The following is a 17,563-nucleotide window of genomic DNA, read 5'->3' on the forward strand; positions in this document are numbered from 1 at the left end:
TCGACACTGAAACCAGTCCGAGTAGTCCACTTTTTGTCCCCTTCTCTTCACCTTTACACCTCCTGCACTACAGCGGACCCCTACCCCACCCCACCCCCTCTACCCAAGGTTTTCTGATTCAAAAATGGAGTCTTGGGCACAATTTCTGCAGCAATTCTTTCCAATGGGCTCCCAATTTCCTCCTCGGATTACCCTTTTTTAAGGTTAGTTCTTTCCATTTCCCCCCTTTCTATGAGACCCCATTTTTCGATTCCCTCACAAGACGAGGTTTTTAATTTCATTAATTCAATCGAGCATGAAGGAATTCCCATCTTGCTTCGGGGATAATGGTGTTCAGGTCGTCGATTTTCGTTCCTCAAACAATTACAGACCTAAATTAGGGCAAAATCTTGTCACCTGCGTCTACCGTTGTCGATTCCATGGCAAAATTTATTGGATTAGTGTGACCTGGAGCAAGAACTTGTTGGGGCAAGGGTTTAGCATTGGGATCGATAGTTGTAGCCTCAAAACCCTCTGTAAATTGGACATCAAGCCATGGATATTCTCCAGGAAGAAGAAAGGATCGAAGGTTCTAGAATCCGACCCGTTCCGAATCCAAGTGTATTGGGACGTTTCCTCTGCCAGATTCGGATCCGGGCCGGAGCCGTCGGAGGGGTTTTACGTCGCCGTTTTGTTCGACAACCAAACGGTTCTTCTTCTCGGCGACATGAGGAAAGAAGCCTCGTTTAAAACGGGGTCCGTTATAACGCCGTTATCGGCCGCCGTTTTCGTCTCTAAGAGAGAGCATATCGTCGGAAAGAAGGTGTTCGCCACCAAGGCGCAGTTTTCCGGCGTGAATCGCACGCGCCGCCTTGTGATCGAATGCGACAGCGGCGCCGCCGTGCCGTGCCTGGCGATCGCCCTCGACGGGAAGCTGATCGTGCAGGTGAAGCGGCTCCGGTGGAAGTTCCGGGGAAATCATGTTGTTTTGGTGGATGGAGTTGCAGTTGAGGTGTTTTGGGATGTTCATGATTGGTTGTTTGGTGGGTCTTCGTCGTCGTCGCTGTCGTCGGGAGTGTTTATGTTTCGGACGAGGGAGCCGGCGGAGGAGCTGTGGCGAGGTTGCAACGATCCTCGCGTTTTGCGGTGGTCGTGGTCGCAGAGATTTGATGACGCGGAGTTGGAGGGCGGCGGGTTTTCGTTGGTTTTGTATGCGTGGAAGAGTGAGTAGAGTTTGTTCGGGTCGAGAGCTAATTGATAGTGATAATGAGTCGGGAGAATGGTTTAATGTGGTTTAGTCGCGTAAGAAATTGATAAGATCGCGCGGTTTGGATCGAGCCATGATGATATGATGATATTCTTTATTGACATTCTTGTACATTGGTTGTCCTCGCTGTTTTTTTTTTTAAACTTACATGCTTTGGATGTGTTCTCCCGCGGGCAAGAATTGGTTTTATACATATGTTAGGAAGACTGAATAATGTGTAATTAATGATGCATTTTTTTATTAATTAAGTTTAGGTGAGATGATTATTTAACATAGATATCTTGTGAGGATAAGAATGAAGTGTGGTTTGGTTAGTTCTTTTCGAGTTAACTTGTTGTCTTGTTATTACATTCTTGTTTTCATTGCTCGACATGTTTGGAGCTCATTTGTTGTTGTACTAGTGTGAATTTGCTAATCGGTTGGCATTTTCGCTGGGACATGGATGGATTGCTCGAGTTTGTCTGGACATACTCGAGAAGTAAGGTAATTGGATTGACGATCATATGTTACATTTAACTCGTTGAAGTGTGTAAATTGTCTTTACGCCTTGAGATGTTCTAACCGTGTCTTTTGTTGCTAGAAACGCGACTCTAAGGTATTTATGCTTTTAGTACGAGATTTGTTTTTGAGCTATATATATCATTAAATAAATGTTAATTGTCATTGAGATTTTTGGAAGACTATATAATATGTAATTAATAGTTTACAGGTAACTAGGTTCGACCGGAGTATATCCGGTGCATATTTTCAATTCTGGTTCCAACGTCATAAAAATAATAATAATAAATAAATAAATAGTAATGTATGTTATTTAATTGACAAGATCGGATGTGATTGCAGGGTGGAACTCTAAATATGTAGAATGAATGCGACCGTGCTAGATTGTCTGAAAATCTCTAGCAATGATTACACTGTTATTTTTATAAAAATATAATTATTTTTATCTTATAAAATATTATATTTTTAAATTAGTTAAAAGAAAAAATATATTTTTTATTTAGACAAGGTTTTTGAATTTTTTGTTTTTGAAAATTTTGAAAATAAATTTAAGTTAACTGGATGTTACTTTATCCCAATCTAACAAGCACGTCAATGCTCTATAATATTTATGTCACGTATTCAAATAATTTTTCAATTACAATCAAGAAATTGCACAATGGCTCCATTTTTTCACTTTCAAAAAATATTTTTACAAAATTATTTTATTCATGTATCTCAAAATTATGATCTTGCTCAGTCGAGCATATTTTGAAAAATCAAACACCAAATTTGTGATTTTTTTGGCTTCGATCAAGGAGGCCGACAATGTCACAATGTGGATCCATCCGCGTTTAGGATAGGAGACGGGGAGAGAGAGAAAAAATTGAGAAAACAAAAAATAATTTGAAAAAATATATATATATTTTTATCAAAAGTATATAAAATTATGTCAGTAATTTAAAAAATTACTTGTGTAGAGAACTTGAAAGTTTAATATAAAAAATATATATATAAAAAAAATCCATAATATTTTGAACAATTTATAAAATATTGTATTAATAACTTTTTATTTTAATAAAATAATCTTATACACTTTAATTAGTGTAATTATAGTAATGCAATTTATATTAAATGAATATATAATTTATTTTTAAACTGTATTCACTTATATTATATACATAATCACCAACCTGAACTAGAATTCGAATAAGGAGGTGACTAATTTTATTTTTTTCCAAAAATTTGATATACCGAAAAATCGGAATGATAAATATATACTACCTCTGTCCATCGTCAATTTATTCATTTTTATTTGGCGTCGTTGTTTTTAACATTAAAAATATATTTATATTTGTATAATTTTTTTTACAAATGTCATTATATTAGTATTATAAGGCACCAATAGAAATATTTTTGTCGATTTTCCTTAATTTGTACTACGTATAGATTGGCGGTGGATGGAGGTGGTATATTGATAGTTTAATACCATACCGAAATTTTGATGTAGTATCATACATATTATTTCATACCTAAATATTAAAATTTTAAATAATAATTTTGGTATCAATATATTGAATTATTTTTGCATATCTAAATATTGAATACTAAAATAAAATACTCACTCCGTCCCGGTGAAAGAGTGACATTTACTTTTTGCACGTCGATTTTTTTTTAATATTAGTATTATATTGGATTGTAGTAAAAAGGACAAAAATACCCCTATTAGTATGGTGTAATATAAAAGTAAAAGTAATAGCATTTGTGCAATATATTGTAAGTTGGAAGGATATTTATTATATTAGGTAAGTAGTACAATTACTAAATTAGAAAATGGTAACCTTATTTTGGGACGAACGAAAATGAAAAATGACAACCTTTTAATGGGACAGAAGGAGTATCAAATTATATATGATATCGTACTAAAAAAATTTAATTTGATATTAGCATACCATAAATTTTAATATATTAAAAATTTTAATATAAATTTTTATTATATATACCAAATATTTATATTTTTTTACTATATATAATTTTAAAATTATATAAATTATTATAAAAAATTTAAAGAATAGAAAAAAAAAAAAAAAAAAAAAGAGTGGGGTGTGGGGTGGGGGTGGTGGGAGAGGGGGGGTTGCCCCCACGTAGTTAAGCCCATGTACATAATATAACATAGAATAAAATATTACTATTAGCCTATAAAAACCGAATAAACACAAAACATTTAAAATAATTTCACAATTTTGAATAGTTAACAATAAAATTTCCATAAATAGTAAAATACAAAAATGACCCTGAATGTTTGAAAAATTCACAAATACAGTACTGTCATTTGTTTAGGATATCATTTGAGAAGAGTCAAAAAAGTATGGGCCAAAATACTATTGTTCATGTGAACCACGAAAATAATAATTATTAATTATAATATATTCCAAATTTTAATAAATAAATAAATAAATAATTCAGACCACACAGGATGTTGTATCTTCTATTGTTCTTTCAGTTATATATATAAAGACAATTCTACTATACTCCTCCTTTCGGTCATGTACATATTTATTTATTTTTTATACGATATATTAAAATATTATATATGATAGATAGGTAGTGTGTAAATTTAGTAGGAAATAGTAGGATTATAATTTTATATGAAATATAAAAATATTTTATTAATATATAAGGTTAATGTATAAATAATTTATTAATATGTGAGGACAATATTTACTTTAAATTAATAAATGAATACATTGACTATAAATAATCTAAAATATTAAAATAAATACATTGATAAAAGGACGAGTATCTTTTATTAAAGTAGCATTTGTTTTAATAATTAAAAAATATTTTAACATATTAATCTTACACAAACATAACAGCAGTTGCTATAATTAAAAAATAAAATAAAATAACTAAAATATAAAAACAATTAAAATTACAAAAAAATGGACACTTTTTTATTTAACGATTTAGGTACCTGGCGCAGCTATCCGAAAGTGTGTACTGAGTAAACCGGAAAAATAATCTTATGGTCACAAATCTAATTCCTACCCCACCATGCCATCCCTTACGAGACAAAAATAAAAAATAAAAATAAAAATAAAAAGAATGGACACATTATATTTATCAATTCCATATGTCAACTCAATATTAAATTCACACAACTAATTAAAATAAAAACAAAAATTAGCATTAATATATTTGTCAAGATTTCAAAATGTTAAATTAGTCCCGCAACTTTGTCATTTTCCAGTGCTTCCCCAATTCTGCTGCCCACACAATTTTTATTTTTATTCCAAATTGACCCCACCATCAATTTATTCAAATATCTTTACATAAATGGTTTCATTTTTTACCAAGGATTTATTATTATTATTAGGTATCCTAAAATTTTCCTTACACTGGACAATCAAGTCAACAGATTTATCCAATTTGTACGGCTGGCAATAAAAGCAGTAAATTTGGAACATTAAGGTAAAAATAAAAAAAAAAATATACATAATGGTAAACATTTTCGTTTAGACACAAATTTTAGAAAATTTTCAAATTTGAAAAAAAAGTAAATTTAATTTTTTATTTGATATTTTATGAAAAAAAAATAATTTAATATGATATATATTTTTTTTAAAAAATAAATAATACCAAATAAATAAAAATTAATTTTGTAAAAAAAAAAACCTAATTTTAGGGTGAATTTATTTGATAGATTACACTAATTTGGAATCATCCAATGATTGCAATAAATAAACGGACAGTAGCATGTGACGCCCCAATGGATAGCATGTGATCTCCAACGCCTCAAAATGAACGGCCCCGATTAAACATCTATCCTAAACCTGCATTTGCCTCCTTCCACAGCCTCAAAATAAAAATAAAAATATATAATTAAAATAAATAAATAAATAAAATGGAGCCGATAAAAAAGAATCAACATAAATCAAATACATATACTCCTACATACAATTTAATTTAATTGTATAAGAAATTTCGTAAATATTATTGTATTTTTAAAATATATGTATTAAAGTTAAGTAATAAAATATATGTATTAAAGTTAAGTAGTACGCCCTTCCTAAATATTATTGTATTTTTAAAATATATCTATTAAAGTTAAGTAACACTTCCTTCATTTGACTTCTGCAGTTTGTAGTAAATTAAAAAATAATAATATTTTATTGATATGTAAAAATATGTAAATTTTTTTGATATTTTTAATGACAAACATAACGATATATTTACAATTTAAATAAAAATAATAGTATTTTAATATTAATATAAAATTATTTTTTATAAAACATGAAATGAATAAGAGATAGGCGAAAATATAAAACAATGTACTTTGAAGGAGTAACATTTGCTTTGTTTTCAAGTGTTATTTTTTAATTGTGATTTTTCAAAAAAAAGAATAATAATAAAAAAATAGAAAATATTTATACAAAAAAAATAAAAAAACTTTATAAAAAATAAAATTTTATTAAAAAATTAAATATTTAATTTAAAATAAAATATTTTATATTTTTAACACAAAATTTATGCCACGTACAAAAATTATTTTATCTATTTGTTTGGGGGGATTGGATTTGTTCATCCCATTTTTTTCCCAAAAAATATCAAATCAAACACCTATTTTTTATTTTTTATATTATACTAAAAATTAATTTTATATTTAAAACATCACATCAACACGTATTTATATCACATCATACAATTATTCAAATTCAAATTTTTTACTATTCAAATTTCTATTCAAAATCCAAACCATCAAACAAACAAACCCTAAAAGTATTAGATGAACAGTATCAATATAAAATTATTCTTTTTAAAAAAATTGTTAAAAAAGGAAAAAACCATAATAATGCAGAAGGGATTGAAAGCAGTGGAATTTATTACAGGTAACCCGCCAAAAGCGTGGCAATTCCCAATCCCATGAGTCATGACCACTGGGGAAGGCTATTTTCGTCTTTGGCGCCAACTGCATTCTCCAAGTGGGGTTGAAAATTGAAAATGGTGGTGGCCATGGTACGGAAACACTCTCTTCCAGTCTCCCTCCCATACACAAAAACTCTCAACCAAACCAAACCCAAGCCCTTGTCTTGCGTTGTTCTGCCTCTCTGCGATGGCCACGTATATTTGGACTGTATGCTCCAAAATACCCTATTTATTCTGTGAACCCTGTGCTCCCACTTATCTTTTCCCTCTGCACATTCATCGCAGCACTCGCATGCATACTTCGCTGCTCCGCCACTCCCAGGTCGTGCTTTTATCATTCCATCTTGCTAATTAATTTCTGCTCATGATCACTGAGAATTGTGTGCTGTTGCTGATGATGATTGGGCTGTACTGTAGTTGTTGTAGTTTTTGATATGTTGGAGGCAGACATACGGATTATGTGATTTTGAGTGGAATTAGATAGTGATTTAGTAAAACTTGAGTTTGTTAGGTTCGAGCTACATTTTTTGTGAATGTTTTTTGAGATTTGTGTTGGTAGGTAGGTAGGCATGTTTCTAGTCAATGAAACTGGATGGTGGAGAAAGATTTGTTTGTTTATTTATTTATTTATTTTCATCAAAACCAATCACAGAAGATCTTTAGGGGTGTTGTAATAGTAGCCATTAAAATAGTTGGATTTTTGTTTTGCTTAATATAGTTATCTGATTGCTTCTCTGATGTATAGGTACACTTGGTTGTTTTCTAATTGGAGCAGATGAAGAGGAGGATGCTTATGTAGTGGTGATTTCTAGGGGGTTGTTTTTTGATGGTGATAAAGGAAACTTGGTAATAGATTCGATGCGTGGGTGAGGCTTTCGGTTGATGGTTTTGAATCGTCTGTTGCAGTGCCTGCTGTTGCGAAGAACGAGGGAGAAGAGCAGCGAGTACTTCAAATGCAAGGGGAACACTCTGGGGATCTGACGGGAAATAAGTGGATGGCATTTGAGATTGAGAATGAGCCTAGCAGATTGCAGACAATGTCTTCTGACAATGGAAGTGCAGACTTAGATGGAGATTCAAAGGGAGCACGAGCTGAAAAGAGCACAGAAAGGGGAGTTCCGGTGGAGGTTAAAATAGCTCAGAGAACTGCCGAATGGGGGCTTATGGTTAGGACAGATGTAAGTGATGGTAGTTTTCTTGCTGTTGGTACAAGCTCGAGTAATCCATTAGGAGATGTAGATAAAAGAACGAATTCTATGGAAAGACATGGAGCTGGATCAACAAGGTCATCAGAGGAATCAAATATTGGTAATGAGTTTCCGCGGGTGTCTCAAGAGATAAAGGAAGCTTTGGCAACACTTCAGCAGACATTTGTGGTTTCTGATGCAACAAAGCCGGATTGCCCTATTGTCTATGCTAGCAGTGGCTTTTTCACAATGACAGGCTATTCCTCGAATGAGATTATTGGAAAGAATTGGTAAGATTGTGCATAAATATTTTTATCTCATGTACTATGTAAGGACCAAGATTAACTGCCTTAGTTCTCCCCTTGATATCGAAATTTTGAATAGTCGTTCCGCTGTTATGATAGTTTTGTTTCAAAATTTTGTATTCATTTAGATTTTTTAGATTTTGGAAAGATGCTGAATATAACTCTCAGTTGCTTTGTTCAGCCGTTTTCTACAAGGCTCCGAAACAGACCAAAACGAGGTAGCCAAAATAAGGGATGCAATAAAAACAGGACGAAGCTATTGTGGAAGGCTTCTGAACTACAAGAAAGATGGCACTCCTTTCTGGAATCTACTGACAGTAACTCCAATCAAAGATGATAAAGGAAGAACTATAAAATTTATTGGGTAAAGTCATTTCTGTTCATCAGCACTGGCGAATCTTAGAATTTGCATATACTACTCCTAGGCTGCTTGAAAAGTTTATATACTACACTCTTTATATCCAAACTGGTGTATAATAGTTTGAAAACAACCAATAAAGTATGTACTATCCCTTGACTAGTTGATTGTTGGTTTCTCCATCTGAAACATGTTATTACTTGGCAGAATGCAGGTTGAAGTCAGCAAATACACGGAGGGGATGAATGATAAAGCACTGAGGCCCAATGGATTACCAAAGTCACTAATTCGATATGATTGTGAGTAGTTATACATATCTTGTTAATGTAGATAACCAAATTCCTATGGAAGTCTCACTTGTTCAATTTAAAACAGCTCGCCAAAAGGTAGAAGCTTTAGGATCCATCATAGAGGTGATACAGACCCTTAAGAATCCAAAGTCTCACATGCGGTCTAGGAGCCATGACATTGGCTCCAGGACTGAACTTGAGAAGTCAAGCATAGATCAAGTGCTCCCTGGACCATCTGAAATGGTATATAAAGGTACACCTCGACGACAGACCTCTGTAAGAGATCCAAAGAGTAACTTACCTAGTCCTGTCCCTCGTCAAGACACAAGCAATAAGTCTAGAAAATCTACCCGTCTTTCATTAATGGGGTGAGCCTTCTCCTATTCCTTGTTTTCTTAATTCTACATTTACTTAATTTTTTTTATTTTTTGGTTTCTGAAAACTGCAAGATATTATGCCCAAAATGTGCTGCACACGTTTAAGTAAAAAGAAAAAGGACTCTGAGGGAAATTACAATTGTGTTGGGGGGAGGGCTGTGCATCTGGTCTTAGTCTTGTCACTATTCTTTAAGAATTTAATCTTATATATACATTTTCTCAATGAACTTTTAAGTTTGGATGAGGTTTATATGTATATGAAAGTTTCAGATGGAGTACTTCTGTAAATATGTCAATGGAGTTGAACACATTTGCTAGAATCATCATCTGTAAAAATTTTCTTCAACCTGCAGTACTATTTTGCCACACTATATTCTAATTTTCTGATATTGAAGATACTGTACACATTGAAATAACCAATGTTTTGAGAAACTAATTGAAGTCTTATTTGGACGGTCTAATCAAATTTTATTTACAAAAAATCCTGGTTCAATGACACTGTATCTGTATGATGTGATACTAGATTGTAGTCTTTACTATTCATAGACAATCTTCAGTTGTGTTATAAGTTATTGCTGTTATGCAGGTTCAAGCGGCGGTCTACACACAGTGCAGAAGAAGATGAGCAAGTTATTGAGCCTGAGATCTTAATGACAAGAGATGTAGAACGGACAGACAGTTGGGAACGTGCAGATAGAGAAAGGGATATACGCCAAGGGATTGACTTGGCTACAACATTAGAACGCATTGAAAAGAATTTTGTGATAACCGATCCCAGACTTCCTGATAATCCTATTGTGAGAGCAATCCTATGTTATGAGCCCTTTGAATCTTCTTTTGGGAATTCAGTTGATTTTAGCCATTAGAAAATGTTTCTCAAAGTAGTTAAATAGCATTATGCCCTTGTTCATGGGTGATTACACTGAAAATTACATTCAAGTTCTTCTCTGTTAGTTTTGATTATTACTGTTGTGAAGATATCTTGTATCAGACTGTAAGAATTCAGCTCTTCACTTGCAGATATTTGCATCTGATAGCTTTCTTGAGCTTACCGAGTACACCCGTGAAGAAATTTTGGGACGGAATTGCAGGTGTGTAATTTACTTTTTGTTATTGGTGTTCAAAAGTCATTCTGCTTTTCATATGAGATGAACATAATAAAAAACTTCTTCTCTTCAAATGTGGGCTTAATTAGTATGATTGAGATGTTATAATAGATGCACCAAATATTATGCCTTCGTGTATTTTCTTCCTTCAGAAGCTGGAAGCAGGCTAATTGATTTCACTTTACATGTGGTGGAGCATTTCCATTTATTAAGAGGATATCTTCAATACTTCCAAATTCTAAATATTATATTATATGGGAGATAGCAGTGATGTGTAATGCTATTCAAACATTCACAGGTTTCTTCAGGGACCAGAAACTGATCAAGCAACTGTTGGAAAGATAAGGGATGCTATCAGGAACCAAAAGGAAATTACTGTTCAGTTGATTAATTATACAAAAAGTGGTAAGTTGTGGCTTTGATATCCATAATTACAAGTCATGAGGACATCTGATATTTGTTAGTGAAAACTTTAACTGGGAATTATAATATGTTGTTTGCTTTTCTGAATTCCAGGGAAGAAATTTTGGAATTTATTTCACTTGCAACCTATGCGTGATCAGACGGTAATATTTTGACATCAAACTCTATTGTGATTCATAATTAGGATATTATATCATGGATGATACAATCTAATTCTTTCATCCTTGTTCTCATTTTAGGGTGAACTCCAATATTTCATAGGCGTCCAGCTTGATGGAAGTGATCATATGGAACCGTTGAGGAACCGTCTCTCAGAAAGAACAGAACAACAGAGTGCTGTGTTGGTGCGCATTTTGCTTCTACCCTTAATCTTTATTGTTTCATAAGGCTCAGATTTTTATTACTAAATACTTTGGATCAAAAAAATTTTGTGTTTCAGTGATCTTTTTTTATTACATCACTAAAAAATCAACAATCAGTACATCATCAGTGACCATTAGGAAATCTATCATTCCTTTATGTCGATGAAATGGCACATCAGCTAAACATTTCTTTCCCAGGTCAAAGCTACAGCAGAAAATGTCGATGAAGCTGTTCGAGAACTTCCTGATGCCAACTTGGTAAGGTATTCCTTTCTCTCTATCACAAACATTTGTATATAGTTTGTTAAATTATAGTGCTGAACAGGTTTACGTCTGATTAGAATATAGGAAATAAAGCTTAGCATTGCAAGTAGAATGGCATTTCATGGTTGATTTCTGATACTTAGTTACTAAAATTTGAAAGCATGGGCACCGCTGTTATTATTCTAATGCAAATTTTCCTGTGTTATTTTCAGAGGCCAGAGGACCTGTGGTCTATGCATTCTCAACCTGTATTCCCGAAACCTCATAAAAGGGATAGCGCTACATGGGCAGCAATAAGAAAGGTGCAACTTTTACAAGCTTGAAACTATGAATTTGTTTAAGCCTCTACTACATATTTTCATAATCTTAGACTGTTTCATCAAGTTAGAGAATACATAGCTCTAATCTTTAAATATGGGGAAACTTCTGAAACTCAAATTTAGACAAAAGCCACTTTCTTTAATTAATATATTTTAAACTAGGGATGTGCTCCTTTGCCATAAGTTCAATCCTCTCGCCTCTCAAGTGAGTGAAGTGTTAAAAAATAACTTATTATTATTATTTATGTTGCTATTATTTTTCTACGACATTCCTGTAGAATCAGGTTTGTATTTAGAGAATAATGAACAACCCTATGGAAAACTGTACAAACATCTTTTCCACCAACTAAAAAAATTTCATTGACAAAATTAACAGAACCAACAGTAATCACCATCCGAACTCTTGCATTTTAAGCAACTTTTAGACTAACCTGGACTAGGGTTTTTGTCAACTTTTTTAGTATAAAAAGGTGTTCTTAAAGTTTTTGTTGTTGTCTATTGGCACGATTTTGAAAAATTTCTTCCTAACCTTTGTAGATAACTGAAACTGGTGAAAAGATCGGCTTGAATCACTTCAAACCCATACGACCATTGGGATGTGGAGATACTGGAAGGTAAACTAAAATGTCTTGATTTTTATACTAGAATCCTCATAGACATCTCATTCTCCAAGCCTTTTCGCCATGCGCTCCATGCTCCATTCATGCTTGTTACTTGATATCAACATTATAAATCATATTTATTGGTATCAGGACTAGTGTCTGTAATCACTTTCTGTTGTTTGTATCTACATCCTGTCTTTTATGGATCACAAGACTGTTGCATTAACTCACTTCCTGTGATAACTAATATAGTGTATAATATGAAAATGCCTCTTCAAATAAGTAGGTAAGTATGTATCCTGAACTTTCAATTAAAAAAAAAAGCCCTTTATGGGGTTAATTTGCTCCATCCTATGCCTCATCCTCAGCTGAAGCTATCAAATGCAAGAGGAAATGTGGCTCTTGCTGTTTCGCTGTAATTTCCAGTTCAGTCCTGCTATTCAGATTTCCAAATCTATTAGAGCATAGATTAAGCACCTATATCTATCTCTCTGTTTGGTTCCTTCAATTGTAATCCTCCTATGTTTTAATCTAAAAAATCCTTTCTTTCCAAAAAAAGAAAAAAGAAATAAATAGGAAGTTACTTAAAAAATCAATGATATTCACAATATACATTTCAATTAATTTATAACAATGACATAATCTTTCTTGTGCACTATACTATCCATGTGTGGTAGAATTTATCTTCTAGCCTTATACAACATTTTAAAATTATACTTGATGCATGCTAACATAATCATTTTGTGCAGTGTTCATTTGGTGGAACTAAAAGGCAGCGGTCAGTTGTTTGCAATGAAGGCAATGGATAAATCCATGATGCTGAATCGTAACAAGGTTTATTAGCTATAGTTTCTTTTCTTGTCAATAGAATTTTCTTGAGTAGACTGCTCATGTGCTCTGTTTCATTCATGTGTTTGACTGTGACTACATTTCCTTTTAAGAGAACATACGCGACATTTTGCTTGAATCTCAAAATTTACCGAGTGACTATCCCTACAAAGACACTATCTAAAAGTAATTTTGCAATGACCATCTAACCCAACAGTTTCCACCATATTGTGTTGTTGTGTCCCTAGTGATCTACATATGATGTTATTTTTATGTATATCGGACGTCACAAGATCAGAAGCAATGATTTAGGATTTCAATTTGTTCATAGTAATGGCAATGGAAACAAAGGAGCTTAGTGTGTCATGATGACTAGGAAAGGAACCCTTTTTTTTGTGAGTAAAGAAGATAAGTGAATCAACATGAGAGATGCTCTTCTTTTCGGTGGATTTTAAATATTAGGGTTAGTTATAATTGTAACCACTTTTTTAGTATATTTGGATATATTGTTTGGGAACTGCTCCACTTTCCTTCATCAACTCAAGACATGTTTAATTTTCCTTGCATAAAAAGGTTCTCTTCTTTCAGAGTTCATACAGTAGCAAATCTTGAGCATTATCAAAGAAGTAGGATTCTTAAACAATTCAGACACTGATCGGAAGGAGGACAATGATATTCTTAATGTGCAGAGCTGTGCCTTGTGTTGGATTAGAAAGAAAGAAAAACAATTTATTTGCCTAGTACAAGAAAGATTCTGTGTTTCATTTTCAACATATTATGATCTTTTTTTTTGGTTTGTTTGAAGTGGAGAATTGAAACTAAAAACTATGCAGGTCCATCGAGCTTGTGTTGAAAGAGAAATTATTTCACTCCTGGATCACCCTTTTCTTCCAACGCTGTACACATCTTTTCAGGTTCTCATTTTTATCATCTTAATCTACTAGTCATTGATAATATTGGTGCTTGGATACGACATATAAGACAGTTTATACACTCCAAAATGAGAAACTGTTGGAATTTTTCAGTATTCTATGAATAACATAGGAGGATGCATCCATTCTTGATATGGAATGGATAATACCATTCTCCCAGTAATGCTTTGTTTGATATACATAGTAATTCATATATCCATATATCCATGATATAAATGCAGATGTGAGGAAGACATGTATGGCTTCATTGTACAATGTAGAAGGAAATTTGATACAACTTAATGTTAAAGAAAAAAAAAAAAGATAACATGATCAATGATTGATTAAATTATCCATTTACGCATAGGTGGCTGCTGCTTATAATCTAGAAATATGAACTATGCCTTCTAGCTATCCTTGCTGCTCATTTACATTTCTTTTAGATCTCCTAATGTTCTTGGTCTTCTGACACAACATTCATTTTGTTTCCAGACACCCACACATGTTTGCTTAATAACAGATTTTTGTCCCGGGGGAGAGTTATTTGCATTGCTTGACAAACAGCCCTTGAAAATGTTTAAAGAGGACTCGGCCAGGTAATGACTTGACCTAATTTATAAGGCCTATAGATAAAATATAACCTGCTTGATATTTTCAATGGCAATGTAAATCGATGCACTAAATCCATTTCAAAATGGTATATAATGGAATGAACACATTCTAAAAAATCAATTGCACTAGGAGGAAAAGTGAATACAAATATTTTTTATTGTTTGGAAATATAATTGCTTCATATTATATGCTGTACCATGTTAGTTTTGTGTGATTTCATGCTAATGATCTTCATATGAATGCTTTATCATTAATTTCCAGGTTTTATGCAGCAGAGGTTGTCATTGGCTTGGAATATCTTCATTGTTTAGGTATTTCATGTAGTATATAACATTACAACTATGTAATTATCGTTCTATCTGCCGAAGTCTAATTGACATACCTTCCTAGGTCATATTCGATTCCAAATATACCAAATGTCTGCTTTAGATTATCTTGCAACTGATTTAAGATATATATATCATTGTAGCCAGCTTACATATAAAGAACTGAATGTGCTTTTGAGTACCGTTTCTGGTTAAATATAATGTTGTCAACTTCTATTTTATTTAGTGTTCTTTCCTTACAGGAATAATTTATCGTGACTTGAAGCCTGAAAATATTTTACTTCAGAAGGATGGGCATATTGTGTTAACAGATTTCGATCTCTCATTTAAGACAGCTTGCAAACCTCAAGTATGTGATACTCACCTACATTTTAATCATTCCGCCAAACTCAATATTCTAAACCATTAATGTTAATAGCTTCTTTTAGATGGTTACAATGAATTCTTCCCATGGTATGAAATCAAAATGTCCTATGGGTAGAAAGACATTGTTTCAGTACACTTGAATTGTGTTTGTTAATATGATAGTGAGATAAGACAATCTAACTTCAAGAACTTAAAGCTAATGACAACATTCTTCCAGGTTATAAAGCATCCCCCACCTAAAAGCAGACGGTCCAGGAGCCAGCCGCCTCCAATTTTCTTGGCAGAACCAAATACTCAATCAAATTCGTTCGTTGGAACTGAAGAATATATTGCCCCGGTATGCTGATACTGACTTTTGTAAGATTCCTTATCTCAGTTTCATAAGTAGAGCATTGCGCAGGTAACTCTCACCGACCAGGCTGCTATTAATTCCAAAGCATGATTTTGATGGATGCTATAATTCACATTCTTATATGCACTTGTTAAAATTGGAGGCTAACATAACCTGAAGTTGTATCTTCTATGTCTTGTTTACCATATGCAAACTCATTCCAACGATGACTTGATCTCAGGAAATTATCACTGGTGAAGGTCATAGCAGTGCTATTGACTGGTGGGCACTTGGTAAGTTTACGTTCCGAAACTGTATACTTAATTGAGTTAGAAATGTAACATAAAATGGCTCCATATTTAAGCCCTTTAGTGAATTGCCGGTGAATGAATACTATGTCAGTTGCTAGCATGTAGTTCTGCTTTCTTGGATATTCTATACTTTCTATTTCAACAAATAACCAATGTTTCTGATTCCCGAACTGTGTGACTTCTAATTTCAGGTATCCTGCTCTATGAGATGCTTTATGGACGCAGTCCTTTCAGAGGAAAGAACCGGCAAAAAACCTTTGCCAATATCTTGCATAAAGACCTCACCTTCCCGAGTAGCATCCCGGTAAGATAGCAAATCATGATGAGAATAATATTTGCATAGGTTCCACTTGAGCTTTGTAAAGTTTCCTTTCTCTCCCTACATTTTTCAAGAAGAGAACAAAATGTTCCAACCATGTTATTCGATATAATTTGTGCATAGATTTTCAGTTTATCTGAAGCCGAGCAGAAGTTCTAATATAGTAACACATTCAGGTAACACTGCCAGCAAGACAGCTAATCCATGCTCTGTTAAATCGAGATCCAGCCAGCCGCTTAGGTTCGAATGGTGGAGCAAATGAGATCAAGCATCACCCGTTCTTCCGAGAAATCAATTGGCCCCTCATTCGCTGCATGGTATTCGCTTATTTTCCAAAATGGTTTTGACATCTAAGAAAAGCACCCATCATTCCTAACTTGTGCATGCAGAGCCCTCCGCCATTGGATGCACCTCTTCAGCTAATCGGAAAAGAATCAGTCGCAGGAGACGCCGGCTGGACAGAAGATGTTCTCGCTCAACCAATGGAATTATTTTAGAGGTACCGTGTTATATATACTATCATCTCATATGATATAATGTTCGATTCTTTCCTTCTCAACTAGACTGTCGCTGCAATCTGATCCATCGTCTATGGACCACAGGGCTATTTGTCGTCATTACATTCGAATTAGCAATTGGTACACACAAGTTGCTCATAATCCGTCATCAGGTTTCTCTCTAAACCCGGCCCTCGTGCATATATATGTATGTATATGTCCTTAGTCAGCATTTTTGTTGTCTTGAATACGAAAGGAGTCGAGGTACTGTGTCGATTATGTTATGTTGACGACGGCCATGTAATTATGTTTGTATGTATGTATGTACACATAGCAGCACTCTTTAGCTATACGCATCGATTGATTCGATACTGCCTGCTACTACGAAGTGAAACACTTTGGTGTTTTATAATTATGTATTTAAGCTTGTAATATAAATATCTGTTCAATAAGCATACAAACTATTTGCTTGCCAAGCCAACATTGTTATGTTAAGGGTAGTTTCACTAATGTAGTTTTACTATCCTCGAAAACATTTAATCATTGTTTTACTTTAAAATAACAAAAATCATAACTTACAAGAAACACAATCCATCTCTTTCAATGAAGCATCTTTATAATACGTTGTCCATATCGTTTTCTATTGTAACGAATTAGGGTTGATGATCGAATAACAAACAAAAAAAAAATGTAAAGAAGATACAAATTTGAACACATTTTATTGCAAGATTTGAACTGTTTGGCCGTATGGCTTGGCTTTATTGTAGCATATTAGGATGAGAATACATGCCTTTATATAACTAAGATATAGTTTTACAA

General features: G+C 33.3%; 2 protein-coding genes across 5 annotated transcripts; both read left to right on the plus strand.

Moving 5' to 3' along the window:
* Positions 1-295: 295 nt before the first annotated feature.
* On the plus strand, positions 296-7,519 carry LOC127260454 (uncharacterized). The gene is made up of 2 exons (XM_051288186.1): positions 296-1,202; positions 7,395-7,519. The coding sequence occupies exons 1-2, from the start codon at positions 296-298 to the stop codon at positions 7,517-7,519; spliced, it is 1,032 nt and encodes a 343-aa protein (XP_051144143.1).
* Positions 6,813-17,220, plus strand: LOC127260824 (phototropin-2). Of its 4 annotated transcripts, none has more exons than XM_051288783.1 (25): positions 6,813-6,971; positions 7,395-7,478; positions 7,556-8,126; positions 8,323-8,505; positions 8,707-8,798; positions 8,875-9,157; positions 9,753-9,963; positions 10,187-10,257; positions 10,571-10,677; positions 10,789-10,838; positions 10,935-11,039; positions 11,256-11,315; positions 11,534-11,623; positions 12,179-12,255; positions 12,993-13,077; positions 13,905-13,985; positions 14,475-14,578; positions 14,856-14,905; positions 15,163-15,269; positions 15,504-15,623; positions 15,859-15,910; positions 16,120-16,232; positions 16,424-16,564; positions 16,637-16,746; positions 16,850-17,220. In XM_051288783.1, exons 3-24 carry the CDS (start codon positions 7,603-7,605, stop codon positions 16,742-16,744), a joined length of 2,814 nt encoding a protein of 937 aa, XP_051144740.1. In that variant the 5' UTR covers positions 6,813-6,971; positions 7,395-7,478; positions 7,556-7,602; the 3' UTR covers positions 16,745-16,746; positions 16,850-17,220. The 4 variants fall into 4 exon arrangements, with proteins under 4 accessions (XP_051144740.1, XP_051144741.1, XP_051144739.1 ...); XM_051288784.1 differs by having other exon boundaries at positions 7,395-7,450; XM_051288782.1 differs by having other exon boundaries at positions 7,395-8,126.
* Positions 17,221-17,563: the final 343 nt, after the last annotated feature.

Source organism: Andrographis paniculata, unplaced genomic scaffold, assembly GCF_009805555.1.
Source record: "Andrographis paniculata isolate CXL003 unplaced genomic scaffold, ASM980555v1 Contig62END, whole genome shotgun sequence".
NCBI classification, from domain to species: domain Eukaryota; kingdom Viridiplantae; phylum Streptophyta; class Magnoliopsida; order Lamiales; family Acanthaceae; genus Andrographis; species Andrographis paniculata.